The sequence below is a fragment of the Hippopotamus amphibius genome, chromosome 2 (assembly GCF_030028045.1).
Source record: "Hippopotamus amphibius kiboko isolate mHipAmp2 chromosome 2, mHipAmp2.hap2, whole genome shotgun sequence".
Classification (NCBI taxonomy): Eukaryota; Metazoa; Chordata; class Mammalia; order Artiodactyla; family Hippopotamidae; genus Hippopotamus; species Hippopotamus amphibius.
In genome coordinates this window covers 113,021,409-113,036,486 of record NC_080187.1, presented here as the reverse complement: position 1 = coordinate 113,036,486, position 15,078 = coordinate 113,021,409, and the positions used below count along the sequence as shown (strand labels likewise).

Below are 15,078 nucleotides of genomic sequence, written 5' to 3'. Positions count from 1 at the left end.
GGCAATAAACCAGAGACCTTCACAGTAATTCTTTTTTGTTTCACAAAAGTTAACAGAAAACAAAACACAAAATTTTCAAATATTTATCTAGATGTATAATTTGCCATCCAAATGCTTCTTAAAAAGTAATAAATATCTCATTATTACACATCAGATGTACACGGAGTTTTCTCCTAATCCTTGGATTTAAACATCAAATTTTAATTCTTATTTAGTTCTGGATACAAAGAAACATTCATGTACTTAGTTTTACAATATTTATTCTGGAACAAGTTATATTCAAGAGTCAAATGGACACAGAACATTCCACTTGCAACCCACATAGAGCTGTTACCAGAAGGTTAATTCAGTGTTCAGAAATGGATTTGCCCATTGATTTCTGCTTTAGTTGTCGCTTGATTGGTGGTTAGAAACTTTGGTTGTGGTAAAAATGTCCCAGATGAGTGAATGCATGACCTCAAACACCAGGGCTACCATGTGTGTCCCCATGTGTGTACGTTTCTGCCTACAGCATTTCAAGGTGAAGCAACAGAACAGAAACCTTAAATCGCGTGAGATTTCCTTTCTGGTACTTTCTTCAATGAGAATGGCTCTTGCAGCCCTAGGGCGGGAGCCCTGGATGCTGGGGCCTAAGGGAGTCACTCCTCTGGGCATCTGCGAATGCGGGAAGGAGGTGAGGATGAGGCAGGAGTGGCCTCACCTCTGCCTCCGGCATCCCTCCTAACACCGACCATCGTTCGTGCACGAGGGTGTCCCTGCCTCCTCCTGGGCCATCCACGCCGCGTCTGCCTGTTCTAACCCTCCCCAAGCTGTCCACGGCCCAGTCTGCAAAGCCTTCAGACTCCCCAGACCCACCCAGGAGCTCCACCCTCCAGGGTCCCAGTGAGGTTGGCCATACCAGCCATCAGGCCTGTCATGCTCCCACACCCCGTGTGAGTTTACTTCCTACTGATCATATCCTCAGGGACCTTGGCATGTTCACAGGTGCCCAGCACAGTGCCTACCTCACATGACCTAATGAAAGACGAGGCCAAGAGAAGGCTGGTTAGAAAAGCCAACAAGCGGTGCAGCTACACGCGGGAAGACCAGGCTCGGCCCCCTGGCACGCCTGCCTGGGCAGCCTCCCTGACAGCCTTCCCTGCTTGTGTTTCTCCGCTGCTGGACAAACACGGGATGTAGGTCTGGACTTGCTGCCTGCCCCCTTTCTTTTTTCTTTCTCCTCCTCTGTCCTCCCATCCTCTCCTTTCCTATGTTCCCCCATTGGCTTCTCTTCGTGTCCCTTTGTCACTTCTCACAGTGGCCCCCCTCGTGGCCCTCTTGTCCTGCTCCTGCAGCAGCCAGCACCCTCCTCCCTGCATCTGCAAATGCGAGGACCTGTCGGTCCCCAAACTCCCAGCATCTGTCTAACTTTCTAGTTGTCCTTGTTAGTTAAAATACCAAAACGCAGGGAGGTGTCCCGAGGTGCCCATCGCCCAGTCAGCCTGCACGTGCACACACACAGACAGAGATGCACATCCATTGTGATCCACGTAGGGGTATGCATGTGTATATGCGTATATACATACAGAGAGAGAGACGCACATCTGTAGTAATCAGTAGGTATATGTATGTGTGTGTGTATATATCCATATATATACATACACAATTGATATTCACAAGTCCTGGTATATAAAGTTGCAATTTTTCTGGCTGCTATAAAATATGCCAGTTTTAAAACTGTGCATGTGTTGCTTGCAAACTTATAAATATGTATAAACCCCATTATAAATAAATTGTGGCATTTTATCTGCCAGCAATGGTTGCATGGAGTTATAAACGCTCATTAATCCTCCACTTTTAAACTCACAGCATGGACTCTGGGATCTATAACATGAAGTGGCATGAAAACATAATCATACATTAGAGGGGAAAAGCCATCAACGAGACAGGCAAGGGCTAACAACTCACACCTGATGATGGTTCTGAACGTCAAGACTGCCTACCAGCATTACCCGCAATTTATTAGAAATGCAAATTCTCTGGCCCCATCCAGAAATCCTGAGTCACGAACTCCAGGGAGGATCCTCAATGGCTCTGATGCCTGCCTTTCACCCCAAGTCTGCTTATGAAGGCCCATCTCTCTGCCAAAGAACTCCCCAGCTTGGTGTGCACAGGACCGGCCAGGACGCGGTGGTTAGAAACGGCCTTCCACCAGGGCTGGGTTGTTTGGGTAAACGTCTAGCTCTCTCCCCGCCCTGGTGGATTAGCTCTGAGGTGTGTCCAGCCCTGCCTCCCTCAGTCCCCAGTGCAATTCGTTAACCACATCCTGGTGACTTGCCTGACCAGGCCTTCCTCATCAACTTTCTTTCCTTCCCCACCTCTAAGTCTACATACACTCAGCGCCTCTCTCAGGGTCTGCTTCTGAGGGACCCCAGACAAAACAAAGGAATAGAAACACTTCCTTGCCTGTGTGAATGACTCATGCCTTTATGCATTTTGGGAAAAAAAGATAGAGCATAAATGTAAACTTAAGCAGGGAAGTACTACTTGCCATTTTTCATCAGGGGCTGAGCTTTGTGTACAAGCCCTAAAGGACCCTGGTAAGTCCTGCACTCTGTCCTAGAGTCAGTCACTGTTGCCACTTTCCAGCAAGTCAACTGGCTGTGGTTTCCTCACTGAAAAATGGGTCCCTCCAGCTGTACTATCCCAAGACCCTCCCTTGCTTGCTGTCCTCTGAGGAGCAGGGACAGTTCCAGGTTTACAACACTTGCCAGTAAAGTCATTTTTTCACTTCTCTTTCTCAGGACTAACTTAAAGTTTCTCTACAGAACCCTAGAGTATCATTATGAAACCCAAGGCCAAAATTTGTCTGTGTCCTGCAGTTACCTATTTGCAGTCTTTCCATGATCTCCTTCCCCTTTCCCACCAGGCTATCACCAGTCACAGGAAGGCATTTAGGGATGGCATCCTTAAATACTCAGACATACACAGATGTACGCTTTGGAGAGGGAAGGAAACAAATGTCCTCTGTGCTTACACAGAGTCACGGGCCCCCACACCCTCTCAGGACAGGGACTACACAGCCCTGTGGTACAGGTGGAGAACCAAGGCTCAAAACCAAGGCTCAGCAACCAGCTCAAGGCTACATCGCTCTGTGCATGCAGGAGCTGCCGCGGGCTGCCCACAGAGCCTGGGATCCAAGGAAATGTGTGACTGGCCTTCACGAGCTGACCCATTCAGGGAAATAAGGACCAGGACATTCGTTTTCAAGTGTTGTGTGCATAAAGGAGTCACCCGGGCATCTGACGCTACTTGAAAGGGGAGCTCCACTGCAGGAAGGGGACATCGTCAGGACGTCAGGCTGGACACGGAGCCAGGAGACATGAGTCGACACTGTCCCCAAGCATGGGGCCCTGTGGGGGGCCCCCACAAAGTGCTGCTCCCTCCACTCCTCCCCCAGGCCTGCCTTGCCTTCAACCAGGCCTTTCCCTTTGCACACAGCTTGTCACTTTCTGTCCTCACTGGAACTGACCAGTGCTACCTTCCTCCATCGGAAGAACCCCAATTGGGCCTTTGTTCATCAACCCCAACACTTGAGATGTCCCTAAACAGAATCACTGCTCAAATGAAACACAGGTAAAAGCCAGGCAGGCTGCCCGTCCTCTGGCCTCTCAAATATAAAAAGTCCAGAAGTGGTAGCTTAAACATAGGATTTAGATGGGGAGTTACTTGATTTGAACACACCATCTGACTGTCCACCTGTTTCTTCTTTTTTTTTTTTTTCCGGGGGCAGGGGTTGCTGTGCTATGTGGCTTGCAAGATCTTAGTTCCCCAACCAGCGACTGAACCCGGGGCCCCGGCAATGAGAGTGCCAAGTCCTAAGCACAGGACCGCCAGGGAGTTCCCCACCTGCTTCTACTGTGAGCTGTTCAGAGTATCCTTAGTAGTCAGGTACCAAAGATGACTGAAATCAGTGAGCAGCCGCCCCACAACAGCCCCGCAGGATCTCAGAAGATGGGAATGTCGCTGGAAAGCACAGCTAATTTACAAAGGATGGTGCAGATGGGGGGTGGTTCTCCGGGAAGGGGAAGATGGGCCACTTTAGGACTACTGGACCCTGCTTAGCTTTCCCAGCAGACACAGAGGTCTGGGTCAAGTGGCAGGGGGCCCATGAGAGGGTCAGCCGGTCCTGGCACCCTCCACGGGCCCAGGGTGGCCCGGCACAGCGCACAGTGACCACATCCTGGGAGTCGGAGGCGCTGGAGCTGCCCTGCCTGTAAGTTTGCCTCCCAGTCCCGAGCTCCCCGTGGAGCAGAGCTCAGGAAGCACTGAGAGAGCAGAACAGCTCTGCTGCCCACCGACCGTGTGGCCTGAACAAGGTGGGCACTACCTGAGCCTCAGTTTCCCCACCCGTGAGTGAGGCTCCATGATACCCAGCATGAGGCTCTTGAAAGAAGAGATGAGATGACCCGGGTGAGCTCTTATATGCTTTACAAGTGGCAGAAAACAAAGACTAGAAAATTGCCGCCATCTGCTGCGTCTCAAATCTGCTCCAATGGCTACAAAGGAGTGCCAGGTACATCCCACCAGCATTGTTCCATGGGAGGCGATCTTAAAATCTAAGCTTAAAACTACATATTTTGAATTAATGTTGAAACAATATTTGATCCCTCAGTACTTTTAATTTTCTAAATTGATTCTCATGCAAAAAAAAAAAAAAAAAAAAACAAGCATTGCGTATCAACATTGAGATACACACTACCTTCAGAGCGGAGAGCTGCTACACCTGCAGATTACCCTTTCTTATACCCCCAAGAGAAAAAAGAAACAGATCCAGGGTTCAGGGACTCTCAGTTCTTAACTCTTGTTTCCTACTTTGCTTTGCCCTTAATAGGAACGTTATGGCCTTGCACAGCGGGGCATGCAAGACTGCTGAAAGAAGTCATTTGATCCAGTTTTATATGTGTGTACACTCACACACAGAGAAGGATCACGCATCCCCACGGAGGTCGGACCTTTATGTATACGTCTGCAGGGCTGCAGGCCTCGAGGAGACAGAGCGCAGGGCAATTCTCACAGCCACCCCACAGTCTCCGTTGTCACAGGGCAGGAGCCTGTCCCAGCGGCTGCCCGGCATCCCCGTTCAGCTCCCACTGCTTCTGGATAACTTGGAGCAGGGTACCTGTACTGCACCTGAAAACAGACCATTCCGGGAAGAGGCAGGGTGGTCTAGATTAGTGCCAGACTCCCCATAAAGTTCCAATTCACTGCAGAACATTCTAGAAGATTCAAGCCACTCTCAGCTCGGATTCACTGGATCCTCAAAGGGTAAAAACTCTACAAAAGTTCTAATATGAATCCTTGGACCTGCCCCAAGCCATCCTCAGCCATCAGGTCTACCCCATCCTCCCATCCTGGCCACACACACCCTCTAAAAGTAGAAACGGGGTTCATACACTTAGCATTAGAACTTTGCAGAATTAGCGCTCATCAGAATTTTTTAAATCTACCTTTAACTCCTCATTCTGGAAGCATCAAATTTATTACTCTCCAATGCTAAGTGTGTGCAAGGCATCTTTCTGTTGCACTGATGAAGGGGGTGCTGCCCGCAATGGGATTTCACTGGGACGAGTGCCAGCATTGCAGCACCAGTGAGAAGGTGCCAACGAATGAATGAATCCTTTTATCTTTTAAAAGACAACACCTGTTAAATCACATGGTAATCTCAAGCCAGACATTTGTTAAAAGCTAGAAACACTGTCGACTTCCTAAAACCAAAGGACTCAGAGGGAAATCCGGAAGGAAGTAGCCGGGACTAAAGCGCTGCCTGGGGCATGCACCCTCTTCGTGGAGCAATTGGGAAATCGTTGTAGAGACAAACCAGCCACTTGACCCACCCACCTCTCCAGAAGTGGGACCTCAAACTGATTCCCAGAGCTCCTGAGCCTGGTCCCGAGCTTCAGGATTACCTGAATCAGCCACTGCTGGCGGAAGGTCTCCGGACATGAAGTCTGAGCACAAGTGTTTGCACGCATCTTCCGCCCAGATCATACGCACGCTTCTTCCTCTACTGAATGTAAAGGGGGCGGGGTTTTACTGGCAGATACCACCGGAGCCCGAAGGCTAAGAGGATGTACAAACCCCCAACTACCCGGCTACTACTCCACACATCCTCATTTTGTCCCTGTACAGATAAAAACAAAGGAATCATTTACCTGTCAAGATCTTGATGAATGAGGCTTATTTTGTGCCCTATTTGGCAGTACAGTGAATCCCCAAGAACTGGACAACCAGGGTCATGGGAGATGGCATTCCTGCAGCACCACCCGACACAGCTGGAGTAATGCCTGCTCTTTAGTGCAGCGGCCCTAAACTCTGGTGCTGGAAACCCTGTGCACACAGGTGTGATGCAGGCAGCCTGGGAGGCATCGCCAAGGAGGAGGGACAGCCATGAGAACCAGCGCATCACAGTGCTTTACATGCAGAGCCTGGGCAGCATCTTGCCTTATTCTATTACAATCCCAAGTGTTTATTCCCGACCCTCCTGCTGCTTCTATTCCCTGTATTGTGCTTAGTAGGGAACACCTTCCCAGTGGAATGGGTCAGTTGAATTAACATTTTGCCCGGACAACTACAGTCAAACTTCGTTTTCATCAAAAACATACAGCACAGGACATTAGTCTTACATCTTTCTTAGTCTTAAAAAATATAAATATAGAGGGATTATTTGTACAGGATGTATAGGTATGTACACCTTTAATATGCACATGAGAATTCGGAACAAGTTTATGAAACTTGCACTTTAGGGAGGTCTTCCTCCTGGGGCTTTTGAACAAAGCTCTGAGCCAGCGGGCAGCTGCCTGAGTTCCCATGGCCTGATACCCATCTACCGAGAAGAAATGAGCCCTCCTGACCGCAGGTGCAGTGTCGGGACAGGGCAGCTGGCAAGTCACGGGTTCCTCTCCACTGGCTGCTGGAGGCAGAGCTCACTCCCGGCAGAGATGATGGGCAAGCTATTCTCCAGATGATGGTTGATGAGGTGGCTGATACTGTCAAAGATCCTGTCCTTTGTCCGGATCTGTGAGGGATGTGGAGGGAAGGTTAGCACGACCCACAGACAGAGGAAAGAGAACACCCTCCTCTGGGAGTCAGAACTGGAAGGGCAGCCTTCTTGGGCATCCAGGGTTTCCCTATGCTCTCAGAGATGGTGTCTGCCAAATCTCCGGTCACTGTCACTGGACAGTAAATTCAGTCAGTTCATCTGTCCACCCCTCGAGGACTGAGCCATGGCCTCCACCACCTGTAGCAACTGGGGGCCGTGGTGAGCTCCCCCGCCTCCCACCAGCCTCCTCTCTCTAGCTCCCCTCTGGTCCTCATGGGATCCATCCCAGAAACCTCTGTCCTGCACCACCCAGAGGTGTCTACAGGCTCCCCTTCCCCTGCCATCTGCGGGCCTTCGCATGGTGGTCCTGGCCCAGACTGCTTCTTCCACCTGGGAACCCAGCTCAGCCTCCAGGTCAGCACTTTCAGGCCCTTTCCTTTCTCACTATCCTTCACAGGCCAGCTGTCAGCATCCTGTGTGCCTGCCAGGAAGGAGCCCACAGTTGTGAGGAGGGGCCTTAAGTCCCCACTGGAGGGTGACCCTGGCTGAAATGGAAGGGCAGTGCTGCATGTTCCTGGTCACTCAGAGTTTTTAGAGATGATTATGATGCCTGTCCATGAACTTCTCCTGAACAGATGGAGGCGTAAGATGGAGTGAGGGTGCTGGGAGAAGCTTTGCCTCTTCACTCTGCTCACAGGGCCTGTGCTCTGGTCCCTGGGGGCCACCAGTCCCCCAACCCTGAGCCAGTACATTCATGGTATAGACCACACTTGAAGGAGGCAGTATGAGGTCTGGCCAGGAACAGTCTCCCAGCATGCTCTGGACACAGCCCCAGGGGCCTGCTCCTTTGAGAGGGAGCAGAGGTGGGGCAGGGAGCAGGCTCCTGGCTGCACCCACCAATGCTCCAGGCCCGTAGATGGCCCTCACAGTGGGTCTGGGATGCCTGGGTACCCCAGCCTGTCTCTCTAGCCTCATTGCTGGGAGCCCATCCCTCCCTTGGAGAAACCAGCTCTCTCCCATCCCTCCCTCAGGGATCTAAAGACACATCTGTTCAACTCATTTACTTGTCCCAATATTCTTTCCCCAAGTTCTTTTTGTTTACCTTATTTTAGTGTTGATTTAAAATGTTGTGTTAGTTTCTGCTGTACAGAAAAGTGAGTCAGTTATACATATATCAGCTGTTTTTTAGATTCTGTTCCCATGTAGGTCATTACAGAGTATTGAGTAGAGTTCCATGTGCTATACAGTAGGTCCTTATTAGTTATCTATTTTATATATAATAGTGTATATATGTCAATCCCAATTTATCCCTCTCCCCCCCCTTTCCCCCCTGGTAACCATAAATTTGTTTTCTACATCTGTGACTCTGTTTCTGTCTTGCATATAAGTTCATTTGTACCATTTTTTTAAATTCCACGTATAGGCGATATTGTATGATATTTGTCTTTCTCTGTCTGACTTACTTCACTCAGTATGACAAGCTATAGGTCCATACATCTTTCTTCAAGTTCTAAATCTCACTCCCCTTCCCTAAGGTAGCTATTCTTATCTCTCCCCCTCCTTCAATCCACCAATGGGATGTCCAACTCAGGGCTTTCAGTCCCATATCTCACTCTCTCCCTAAATCTATGCTCCAAGTGTGCATCTCAGAAGCCCCTGCCCAGTTCACCTGCTCTGGGCTTTAAACTTTTAAAAGTTAGGATGTTTTCCTCTCCTGGGATCCAACTCTGATGTGAGGTCCCTCCCCACCCACCTCTGTAAGCACTAAGGGGAAAAAACTTCCTGAGCCATGGGGTCCCCTGACTCTTGGGCATTAAGCCTCAGTAAGGGTGTAATCTGATGGACACATTCAGAAAAAAACCTTCTTGCAAGACTTTCTGGCAACTTTGCATCAAGGTTGTTTAATCTTCCTGGGGCTCCTTAGAGTTCTCCACCCAGAAAGACCCCCTGGGTAACATGACAGGCCCCTTTCTTGGAAGCTGAGGGCACCCAAAAGTTCAGCTCGAGCCTAGTATTATCGGGCTGTTGCCTTTACATTGACTCCTTTAACCCATTTCTTAATGATTAACACTCATTTGTGTTCTGGGGCAATAGGGGCAGGTGAAGGATTTATGATGGAGAAGTGTCTGGGACAGTGGTATAAACCTGGGCTCACATTGGCATCACCTGAGCTGCTTTCAGTAACCCCATGCCCAGGCCAGCTCCACCAGGAGCTTAGGATGGGGCCCAGGCACTAGCGTGTTTTATGTTCCCTCCATGATTCCAACTTGCTGCCAAGCTGAGGACCACTGGTCAATGTTTTTGTTGTATGTAGGCTGGCCAGTATAAACATGCACACTTGTAAGCAAAGGCACACAGAAGAGTAAGCCATATAAAGAAATAAGTAGTTTACTTCACTCCCGTAAATACTTGCTGAAACTCTGGTCTGGCTCCTGCCCAGAGAATTTGCAGCCCACAGAGCTATCTGTGTGGACTCACCTACCATGTGCTGGAAATGCCAATGGCTGATTTAAAAAGCCTTGCAGCCCAGACAAACCTAGGACAAACTTCTCTAGATACATAAAGGGATTCTGCTACAGTGATGACATATGAATGTTAACCCCAGAAAATTATGTGAGGCTTTGTATAGCAAAAAGTATATAAAAATGAGGGTGATAGGCTTTGTTTTAGTTCAATATGCATATATGGAAAAAGAAGAAAGATCTGAAATCAATAATCTAAGCTTCCTCTTTAGGAAACTAGAGAAAGAAGAGCATGTTAAGTTCAAAGTAAGTAAAGGGAAAGAAATAATAAAAATTAGAGCAGAAATTAATGAAATTGAAATAGGAAATCAATACAGAAAATCAATGATTCCCAAAGCTAGTTCTTTGAAAAGATAAATAAAATCAACAAGCCTCTAACCAGGCTAAATAAGAAAAAAAAAGAAAGAAGACACAAATTATTAACACCAGAAGTGAAAGAAGGGTCATCACTACAGATCTCACGGACATTAAAAGGATAATAAAGGAATATTATAAATAAGTTGAAGCTTTCCCACTAAGGTCAGGAACAAGGCAAGATGTACCATCTCATTACTCCTTTTCAACATCATAGTGGAAGTGCTAGCTAATGCAATGTCAAGAAAAGGAAATAAAATGTATGATGATTGGGAAGGAAGAAATAAAACTCTTTTCTCACAGATGATATGATTGTCTATGAATAGAATCCAAAAAAAATCAACAGCAACAACAACCAAAACAAAACAAAACAAAAACATTCCTGGAACTAAGTGATGGTAGCAAGGTTGCAGGATAAGAGGTTAACATACAAAAGTCAATTGCTTTCCTATGTACAAGCAATGAGCAAATTGAATTTGAAATTAAAAGCATACTGCTATCTATATCAGCACCCTCAAAATGAAATACTGTTATAAATCTAACAAAATATATACATAATTATATGAGGAAAGCTACAAAATTATAATGAAAGAAAGTTTTAAAAACTAAATAAATGAAGATATATTTGGTATTCTTGGATAGAAAGATTCAATATTGTCAGAATGTCAGTTCTTCCCAACTTGATCTATAGATTCAATGCAATCCCAATCAAAATCCCAGCAAGACATTGTGTGTATTGACAGACTTATTCTAAAGTTTACATGGAAAGGCAAAAGACTAAGTATAGCCAATACAATATTAAAGGAGAAGAATAAAATTGGAGGACTGATAATAATCAACTTCAAGATTTACTATAAAGCTATAGTAATCAAGATAGTGTGGTACTGGTGAAAGAACAGACCAATAGATCAATGGAACAGAATAGAGAGCCCAGAAATAGACCCACACAAATATAGATGACTAATCTTTGACAAAGAAGCAAAGGCAATACAATGGACTAAATACTGTCTTTCCAACAAATGGTGCTAGAACAACTAGACAACTACATGCAAAGAAATGAACCTAGGCACAAACCTTACACCCTTCACAAAAAATGACTCAAAATGGATGATAAGCCTAAATGTAAAATGCAAAACAGTAAAACTCCTACAAGATAACATAGGAGAAAACCTAGATGACTGTGGGTTTGGTGATGCCTTTTTATTTATGACATCAAAGGCATGGTCCATGAAAGAAGGATGTGAGAAGTGGATTTCATTAAAATTTAAAACTTTGCAAATGGCCTTGTCAAGATAATAAGAAGACCTGCCACAGAAGGGAAGAAAATATTTGCAAGAGACACATCTAATAAATAAAACAATATCTAATAAATAATAACAATAAATAATAAAAATAAAATAACTTTGGACTATTATCCAAAATATACAAAGAACTCTTAAAACCAACAATAAGAAAACAAGCAACCAGAATTAAAAATGGGCCAAGGGACTTCCCTGGTGGTGCAGTGGTTGGGAATCCGCCTGCCAACACAGGGGACACAGGTTTGAGCCCTGGTCCGGGAGGATCCTACATGCTGCAGAGCAACTAAGCCTGTGAGTCACAACTACTGAGTCTGAGCTCTAGAGCCCGCAAGCCACAACTACTGAACCACGTGTGCCTAGAGCCTGTGCTCCACAACAAGAGAAGCCACTGTGATGAGAAACCCACGCACTGCAACAAAGAGTAGCCCCCGCTCATCACAATTAGAGAAAGCTCGCACGCAGCAATGAAGACCCAACGCGACCCAAAATAAATTTAATAAATAAATAAATACATACATACATTTATTAAATAAACATTCCTAATATTTTGTTTAAATGGGCCAAATCAAGACTACATAATGGGGAAAAACAGCCTCTTCAGCAAATGGTGTTGGGAAAACTGGACATATGAAAGAATCAAGTTAGAATATTTCTCACACCATATACAGAAATAAAATGGATTAAAGACTTAAATGTAAGATCTGAAACCATAAAAATTCTAGAAGAAGACATAGTCAGACACTCTCTGACATTGATTTTAGCAATATGTTTTTAGAAATGTCTCCTCAGGCAAGGGAAACGTAAGCAAAAATGAACAGATGAGATTACATCAAACTGAAATGCTTTTGCACAGTGAAGGGAACTATAAACAAAAAAAAAAAGGCCACCTATAGAATGAGACAAGACATTTGCAAATAATATATCCAATACAGGGTTAATATCCAAAATGTACAAAGAACTCACATGACTCAACATAAAAAAGAAAATAACCCAATTAAAAATGGCCAGAGGACCTGAATGGACATTTTTCCAAAGAAGACATACAGATGGCCAACAAGCCTATGGAAAGATGCTCAACATCACTGATCACCATGGAAATGCAAATTAAAACCACAATGAAATATCACCTCACATCTGTCAGAGTAGCTATTGTCAAAAAGACAAAAAATAACGTGTTGGCCAGGATGTGAAGAAAAGAGAACCCTCCTACACTGTTGGTGGGAGTGTAAACTGATGTAGCCACTGTGGAAAACAGTATGGAGATTCCACAAAAAATTTAAAAAAGAGCTGCCGTGCGATCCAGCAATTACACCTCACTGTCCTAGCAGTGCCTGCAAAGCTGGGAGCAGCAGTGGGGTGGGAGTTGGTGGTTCAACCTCAGGATATTAATTTTTGGAGTAGAATATCCAGGTTTGGGATCTGAGGGCACAGGAAAGACTGAGAGAAGTCTCTGAGCTCTTCTCACTGCCCCTTCTTCATTGATTCTAGACATTTCCTCCATTAATATTGACTAAGCTAGGTGTGGACATCTGTCGGAAGGGACACCCTTTGCCCGGGTTTTGCTCTGCAATCTGGGCTCTTCGCCTTGAAGAGCAGTGGCAGAAGGCAGGGGTGGATGTGAGTGCCATGAAGATGGGGTGATGCAGACGGCAGTTATCCAGGAGGGCAGAAGAGAGAAGAGCCAAGTTGCAGCCTGGTGTGACCATACCCGATCACATCACAGGTACGCCTCCACACCCTCACAGGTGAGGGGCTGCTGCATCGGCCCTTTGGAACTCTAACTTTCTATCAGTATTGGGTTGTGAACTTTTGTTCTAACTGTTCAGAAAGTGTGATAATACCTTAAAAATGATTTTTTAGGAGCTCTGTAGATGGATAGAATTGTAGTCTCTCCAAATGCAGCACTTTCATCCCAGGAAGATCCTCCAGGGCCCTGCTAGTTCTACGTACTCATCTCTGTGAGGCTTACAGGATGCCAGATGATAAGACACTGCTCAAGAAAACACCAAAAAAGTCCTCATTCCAGCTTAAAGGAGGAAGGCTGGGACACTCAATACATCCCCAAGCTGTCTGACCCCATGGGGTCCTCCACCACCAGAGGCCACGCCAGATACACTTCCAGTGGGGAGAGGACCCTGGGCCCAGGATGCACACCCAGGGAGGACAGAGCCATCCCACAAAGCTAACCTGATAACTTGGTAAAAATCTGTGAACACAGAGCAAACTAGGAAGACAAAAAGCACAGAGCAGCATGGACAGTAGGCTTTTCTGCAAGCCTGGCTGGGCTGAAGGGCAGCAGAGGTTGGATGCTCAGCTGTGTCCTTGCAGATGAGGGTCAGCCACACCCTTCCCAAGACAGAAGCAGTGTGCCTTCTGCTCCCTCTAGTGGCCAGCAGCACACAATGGCGAAGAAATTGAACTGAGAGCTGGAAGGTTCCTTCAATATTTTCTGGTGTTGCCCTCCCCAACCATTTTCTTCTTAGTCATGAAGCAACCATGTGACACAGAGCCGCAGGCAGAGGCCCCAAAATGTACCAGCCGGGCAGGATGCGTTCACTAGACTATGGTTCTCAACTTGAGCAGCATCAAAAGCCCCTGGGGTCTTCTGGAAGCACAGACTGCCTGATCACGGCACCCAGAGGTTCTGACTCAGCAGGTGGGGCCTGAGAATTTGCATTTCTAGCAGGTTCCAGGTGATGCTGCTGCTGCTGGAGAGGGGACCCCACTCTGAGAACCACTGGGCAAGAAGAGTACAGCCCAGAGCTCTGTTGGTCTAATTGCATTGTTGGCAGGAACGTGACAGTACCTGCCCTGTTTATTCAGCCCCCCCACCCACCCAGTATCAAAACAGAAACAATGGGACCTTCTCAAGATGCCCCACTGAGATGTAAACCAGCCTGGGGGCCCCGAGCCAGACCACAGCCCTTCCCCTCCTCACCCAGCTGGGTACCAAGCAGCATCATGTGCACTTTGTTAAGCACCACTGCACGTGCCCTCAACCCCTTGTAGTGAGAAGAAGCCAATTTTGGGCACCTGGATTCACATCCCCACCTGCCACCTCTTAATGGTGCCCTTTAGGGGAGGCTACTGACATCTCTGAGCCTTCATTTCCCTGTAAAATGGTTATCATAATACTCCTACTTCATAGGGTTCTCATCAGAAGCGAATGATTAATGCACGTGAAGAATTTCACACAGTACACGCCCCCTAAGACACACTCAATAAATGCTTGCTGTTCTATTTTTCATACCGTACTGAGCACTTTAAACTTACCCTGAAGGCAAAGCACATCCTGCAGAGATTTAGAGCAGGGAATGACATTAGTGGAGCCTCCTGCTGGCAGTGAAATTGGGGTGGGGTGGGGGAGCAGCCATTAAAAAAAATTGTGCCTTAACAAGTACACTCAATCAATGACAAAATGATTACATTCAGCCCCATCCAAAGGGTGGCACTAGAACGGGCAAAGTTGTCAGTTGAAGGCATCTCTTGATGAAAATTCTGGCTCCACAGGAACAGTTGCACACACCAAGCTGTGGCTCTCTGTTTACTGTCTCAGCTTTGGCTGGATCCACTGGGAGACCCTCCCACCCCCAAGGGTTCATGCATGAATGCAACCTAACCCAAGTGGGATGCAGACCCACCCCAGCCACATTGTCAGGCCTCTTCCAGACTTTAAATTAAGATGCAGGCCAGGTCCTTTCTAAACCCAGTGGCCACAGGGCCAGCTCCACATCAGCGCCCAGGACTGCAATGCCAAGGGTCACACTTGGAATCTTGCACGCCAATTGCTTACATTTTCCAATCAACAACTTGGCCCACA

At 46.8% G+C, this 15,078-nt stretch overlaps 1 protein-coding gene across 1 annotated transcript in view; it reads right to left on the bottom strand.

The window, feature by feature from the left end:
- Positions 1-6,928: 6,928 nt before the first annotated feature.
- The window catches only part of SHC3 (SHC adaptor protein 3), a 174,480-nt gene continuing 166,330 nt past the window's right edge, over positions 6,929-15,078 (bottom strand). The window contains exon 12 of the mRNA XM_057723384.1: positions 6,929-7,057. Coding sequence (XP_057579367.1) covers positions 6,929-7,057 — 129 coding nt within the window. The remainder of the gene's footprint in view (positions 7,058-15,078) is intronic.